A 6,418-nucleotide genomic window follows, 5' to 3' on the forward strand; every position below is an offset into this window, starting at 1 on the left:
GGTGCCTAACTTAACAAAACCTTTTAGAGATGATCAATTTATCTAAACTATATAAAATTATAGAAAATACATTTAAATTATTACGAGGATATCATCATGTAAGCGACAACCTAATACACTTTCATGAATTAGTTTTAAAACACAAGCATGATTTTGTAGTAAATATAGCTAGTCAATCAACTGATATTGTCCAATTGGAAAGTATTAATTCTAGAAAAATTACTTGGTATGTTGATCTTTCCACCATCATGTATCACCAAGTAACTAAAACGGGAGTTAAAGATGAGAACATGACAGAAGGAGCATACTAATTATAAACCATAATTATAATTTATACTAGGTGTACATACCTCATCTGACTTATTTATTAGAAATGTGCATACCTTTTTTGTACGCTTAGAATGATCGTAGAGGGTAATTCTTACTGTTTGATGGTCATATAAGTGTGGTATAAGAAAAGTCCAAAAACATGGAGACTATTGAAGGATGAACTCTATATAACACACTAACAAAAGTTAAGACCTCAACGAAGCTAAGTCTACAATTCTGTTATCTCTTGTAGGAAGTATAGATAAAATAGCAAATCGTACTGATAACGTGTTATAAAATAAAAGCAACTTAGTAAAACATGAACAAGACATGTTGTTATGAAATAAAAGTAATTTAGTAAAACATGAACAAGAAATGGAGATAGAGAGAAGGAAGAGATTTTCTTCTTCAATTGTGTGTATTTTTCTATCTATTACAAGATCTTTATATAAGTATAAAAAGTGAAGAAAAATATGTCATTGAATATGTCATTAAGCATAGAAATATGTCATTGAATATGTCATTAAACATTTGAGAAGATCATGGAGGAAGAGTAAACATCCACCATAATTTGATTTTTTTTATAACAGATTTTTCTTTTTCAAATTTTTAGTCCGCTATACATTTTGATTAAGCTAAATGACATAAGTACCCCTGGATCTAACTCATTTCCTACAACGTAACGTCAGCTAGTCTCCTCCTTTAGGCCGCCGTCACTTCTCTCGCCGGTCCGCCACTCTCCGCCCTGTACCACCGTCACAACCTTCTTCGCCGCCTCTTACACCCAAAAGCACCGTCAGTACCGTGACCACTAACTCTGTGCTTGAACTTTATATCTAACAACAATTTCAAAAAGTTTTTAAGTTTTAATGTTCAATTAAATTGCTTATTATAGTTATTAGTCTCTAATTCATCAAATTAAGATAAATTCAATGTATTTTAATTTTTTGTTTTCTTAGTGTTGCTTGCTCGATGAATTAATATATGCACTTGTTATATTTTTGGTGTTTTTTCCTATTAGGGTTTGGATATCGCTATGGAGGAGCAATCATTCTTTAACAAGTTCCTTATCAACCTTCGTTCCAATTGCAAGTAAGTCTTTTTTTTTCTTTCTCTTTTTGTACATGTCTTAAATTTTAATGGATTTAAGTTATATATGCTGACAGTGTAAACAATTTTTTATGCTAACAGAGAATTTTAACCTGTGATAGCATGTTACTTACCATTTTTACCAGATTAGTTTACCAGTTGATGCTTATCAAGAGATTTACGTGGGATCACCTTTTAAGTGATCTGATTGTGTAAATATTTTTTAAATTGTCGGTGCATACATCTTAAACTCAATTTTAATAAAAGTGTGCATACTAATAGTGAGAACAACAGCATATAATATGGTGATAAATCTTTAATTGATTGGATGTGAAACTATGGTTTCAGCACCTCCAACTTAGACAATTAACCAACAGATATCATTGGTGATATAAGTGCATCAGAGGCGAATACAGGATTTGAACATTATAAGTTCGGGATGCCACTGAACCCACTGGCCGTTTAAGCTACTTGGTTCGAAATTTAATATTTGTATATATTTATATTGTGCATCCGCTCCTGAAGTGCATTATATGCTTACGTTTTTATGTGGTTGGGCAGGGAGTTTACTTTCACTTATTCCTTGGTTAATTTTTGGCGGATACTTTTTCTTTGTCTAGTAGTCTGCATAATGTTGCTAGTTTTTGCTGCTGTGACATGCTCGCGCGGTGTTAGCGGTGAAGGGAGAGAAATTGTTTGGGCCTTTGCGTGCTGCTTTTGCTTTATTTTTAACTGGATACTATTTTATGCTGGGTTAACTTTGCCTTTGGTATTTGAAGGTATTATACAGGCTATCCTAAGGATCTTGGAGCATCGAGGGTAATTCACTTTACCTCAGAACGGGAATTTGTCCAACTTCTTCATCAAGGCTACCCTGTAGTTGTTGCATTTACGATCAAGTAATAAAAGTTTGTAATTTCTCTTCCCTGCTCTCCTGTCTTCTGTAGTTTTTTCGCATTAATATCTGTCATGTAAATTTTTGGATGCTGTAGGAGTAACTACACCAAACATCTTGACAAAGTTCTAGAGGAGTCTGCAGCTGAGTTTTATCCGCATGTTAAATTTTTACGTGTAAGACACTTCATGGACCTCTCTTTTGAGTATAGATAGAATATAATGCTAGTTTACTGTAAAAAGTCTTTTCAGGCGTCTGTACTGTGGCCATCTACGAGTTTATTACCTCTGTTGGAGATATGCAAAATGCCTCATTGTTTTGAATTCTGATAGCATAAAGATGTTTTCCCAGCTTATACATAACATTGTCCACGTTTTCATTATTATTTTGTATTTTTCAGGTCGAATGCCCGAAGTACCCTGGGTTTTGCATAACAAGACAAAAAAAGGAATATCCATTTATAGAGATATTTCATAGTCCAGAACAGGTACTTCTGTTGAGTCATGGCATTATATGTTTATACTAAAAGTGGCTTATGAGTGCCTTAATAGAGAGATGTAGAGAATAAGATGCATTTTCTACAATCTGATAGAAAGTTACTGCGTTCATCTGATTATACCTTGGTTCCTTTCCTCATGAGAGTGCTCAAATTTGGCCTACATGACTGAAGGGAGATGCTGTATTTTTTTGTAAACAAACTTATTCCTTACAAGAAATTTGTGAAAAAAGGTACAAACTGCAGCAGAAGGATTTACGTCTCAGAACTAAATACAAGTTGAAGGAGAGGTTTGTATGGCTAAAGTACACTCTGTTACAATAGGGTGAATTTACTAGATTTACTTTGTGATTGACCTTGTTCTGCGTAACTTATAGAGCATAGTATCAGGCTATATCGAATACTGTGGGTGAAGAGAGGGAGTGGATTTATTCTTCTGTACTTGTGTGCAGTGGAAGTATGATAGGTTGTCATATGTTGTTTATGCTGCATGCAGTGAAGGCTTGACTTATTAGAATGTTAAGAGGTGCAAGCATGTCTTATGTTATGCAGAATTCTGCAGCATTTAAAGAGGTCGGCTTTTGTTGTGTCTAATCCCTCCCTGACAAGCTCAAGTTACTTCCTGCTGAGAAAAATGATGTTCTTGACCTCAGAAGTACCACTAACATCTCATTACGAACTTATAACAAGATAATGGATAACTTAGCTGAAGCACAACAAACCAACCAAAAACTAAAATCTTGTATCTACCAACTCAAGCTACAGACAACATAAGATGAGCTAAAAGCAGCCTTCTCTGTGCAGGTTATTGCCATGAAGTTCCAGGAGTTATTCTCATATTCCCTTTTCCCTCTCTGTTCTATCCAAAGAATAGCTTTAATAATCTGGAAAGAGAATTGCAAGTTTGTATTGCTTGCTCTTATCTCTTGTCTGTTGTTTCAGGCCATAAAAAAATTACTCTCTTTATCCTGTTTATGTTACATAGTTTTCTCAGGCACAAAAGATTAAGAGGTTCATCTTATGTCTGTATTATAGAAGAAATGATTGAATTAATCATGAGGTTTCTGTAGTAGACTTAACTGTTTACTATTGCTTGTAAAAGTGGTTGACTTTTCAATGATCATGTGGGGTATACTTAACTGTTTACTAGTGCTTGTAGAAGTGGTTGACTTTTCAATTATCCAGAAATGGGAGTATGACTTCTTTTCCTTTTTGTCTCCCTGTTTTTAATTAATGCTGCGTTAGTTTATACTATTATGTATCTGTGTATTGGATTTGTCTCTGCAGCATTCTTTGATATTTCTCACGGTTTGTCGATACCAGATGTTCGACGCTTTGATGTTTGTTAGATTTGTGGCTTCACAGCCGCCAATTTCGTTCTGTACGTTTGTCTTTAATTGAGTGATTCTGATTTGCTCTCTACCAGGCAGCTGCTCAGGGCAGGGTTGCTGATCCTAATATTACCAAATACGCTGTCAAAGTTTTACCTGTAAGTTTTAAATATTTATTGCTTTTATCCTTGAACTTTTTCTTAAAGAATAATATCATAAGTTAGATCTTTTCAATGTCTACCATGAAATTATAGTTACTGTCATTTGTTTCATTAGCTTGTGATGGTGCGTGCTCTTGAAAAGTTTGCTATTGTGACTACCATAAGCTATTAGCACATACCGAGCAGAGTTGTTAGCACTGTCTTAAACCTTAGCTTATAGTTTATAGAGTCCGCCTTGTTCTTTTTCTTCGTCGTAGGAAGTTATTACTAGGTATTGGCATTCTAGAGTTGTTATGGATGTCTTTACTTGTTATCAGATTCATTGCGGTTATATCAAGTTACTTGAAGTTATAGCAGAAATTTAAGCTCTACAAAGGTGACTAAGTGAAAAGTTAAAAAAAAAAAATCCTTGCTTGCATTTATTTATTTATTTATTTATTGTGAATGGTAATTACTTCTTGCATTTATTCTAGCAGATATTCAACTCCTATAAAAGTGACAAAGTAAAAAGTAAAAAATAAAATTGCATTTCCAAATTCACCTATTAACGGAGCCGCTGGATACCCATGACCGCCTTTATATAGGGGAATGTTGTTAGGTTCAATATTTTGGTGAATGAGGTCCTTGTAAAGGAGAAACCAAGCAACCATTTTTTTTTTGACAACCGTGGTGTCCGGGCCAATTTGCTCACACCTCGGCTAATTTCACGGGTACCTACTGTCTCCTACCAGCACATGTAACGGGTAACTTTGTCCACGAAAGTTTGGACATATGGGAAGAAATGATCTAGTGTTTTTGCCTCCACTGGTGATTCAAAACCCACTTTATTGATCACTAGGCCACACCCTTAGCCATACAAACCAAAACTTAGCCCAGGAACAGCTAAGTCCTCCACTGCCAAATGGATCCAATTGCCGCCTTTCTTGTCCTGCATTTCTATGCATATTCTCATTGCAATATTACCTAGTGCAAGAGGCAATGAGGCGCACACCTTAGTGCCTTACCTACACTGAAGCGCAGCCTAAGTGAGGCGAAGCACATGCCCAGAGCTTTTTTGAGCTTCAGGGCTTAAGCGCGCCTCAAATGAGCCTTTGACAACACCAAAGCTCATTTTGAAGTGTTTGAGACCCTCTTGTCTTGTATTTGTCTATTTGAAGTGGTTCTGATTATTAAATTACTTATAATTTCAGTTCAACTATGATCTCAGTGCTTATGGATTTCGTGAGTATTTCAAAAGGCATGGAGTTCGAACATCAGATCCCAATTAAAAGTTAAGGAGTATCCAACATGGTATTTCCTCGTTCCAGATAAAACGATATGATTTTACCATTTTGGACTACTAGCACTGGCTTTCTTTTAAATTATCGAGCACGAAAGTGAAAAGGCTGTTTCAGAACGAGAATCTCCTTTGCCTCTCCAAAAGTCAGAGCTTAATATTTTGTTCCCCTCTTTTTGGGTGAAAAGTAGGCACTGTTATTCTTCCATGAATTTTGCTTTCTCCAAATCCTTTTGTACAGTAATAGCCATTTGTGACACAAGCTGGCAGAATGTGATAAAGAAGTTAAATTTGAAGCTGAGCTCATATTACTATATTAGTTGGCTCGTCAGAGACAGAAGTTTCGATGTTCTTAACTTGTTAGGCTCTACTTGGAATGACGAATAAAATCTTCTTTGATGAGCTTATTTTCTAGTGTTTGGTTATTTCAAGCTCTTGAATTAATGTGTTATCCTTAAATACATATGTTACCATAAAGGGTGAAAAAGAGCTTAGATCATTTATTGACGCAAGTCACTGATATTTAAATTATGGTAAGAATTAATTTATGCCACTGTTGAGAGAAAGCAGTGATTTCGTGTATCATGTTATGGTCTCAACGCTCTTTATGATAGTGAGAGGTTTTACCTGTTCTAAGCCCTCCCACGATGCTTAACACATTTAAATGTACAGCAGAACACTAAAACAGGAAAGAAAGGAGAGAAGCAGCTTCGAAAGAGCAGAAAAAGACAGAGTTATATGCTCGCTTAAAACTAGGGTGTTCGTCGGTCCGTATGGTACGGTATTTAGACATTTTGATTCGTTATTTTCGGTATTCAGTTTCTTAAAATGTAATACCAATACCATATATAATTACATTCA

At 35.2% G+C, this 6,418-nt stretch overlaps 1 protein-coding gene across 1 annotated transcript; it reads left to right on the plus strand.

Moving 5' to 3' along the window:
- Positions 1 to 947: 947 nt before the first annotated feature.
- Positions 948 to 5,964, plus strand: LOC107807037 (uncharacterized). The gene is made up of 7 exons (XM_016631317.2): positions 948 to 1,104; positions 1,331 to 1,401; positions 2,178 to 2,297; positions 2,391 to 2,469; positions 2,694 to 2,780; positions 4,216 to 4,278; positions 5,472 to 5,964. Exons 2-7 carry the CDS (start codon positions 1,346 to 1,348, stop codon positions 5,547 to 5,549), a joined length of 483 nt encoding a protein of 160 aa, XP_016486803.1. The 5' UTR covers positions 948 to 1,104; positions 1,331 to 1,345; the 3' UTR covers positions 5,550 to 5,964.
- The last annotated feature ends 454 nt before the right edge of the window (positions 5,965 to 6,418 follow it).

This window comes from Nicotiana tabacum, chromosome 9 (genome assembly GCF_000715075.1).
Source record: "Nicotiana tabacum cultivar K326 chromosome 9, ASM71507v2, whole genome shotgun sequence".
NCBI classification, from domain to species: Eukaryota; Viridiplantae; Streptophyta; class Magnoliopsida; order Solanales; family Solanaceae; genus Nicotiana; species Nicotiana tabacum.

Excerpts from the sequence above, each read along its gene's own strand:
- LOC107807037 (XM_016631317.2), top strand. The coding sequence starts at position 1,346 with ATGGAGGAGCAATCATTCTTTAACAAGTTCCTTATCAACCTTCGTTCC. Across the intron at positions 1,402-2,177 it reads AACCTTCGTTCCAATTGCAA|GTATTATACAGGCTATCCTA; the intron begins GTAAGTCTTTTT and ends TGGTATTTGAAG. Across the intron at positions 2,470-2,693 it reads CGCATGTTAAATTTTTACGT|GTCGAATGCCCGAAGTACCC; the intron begins GTAAGACACTTC and ends TGTATTTTTCAG.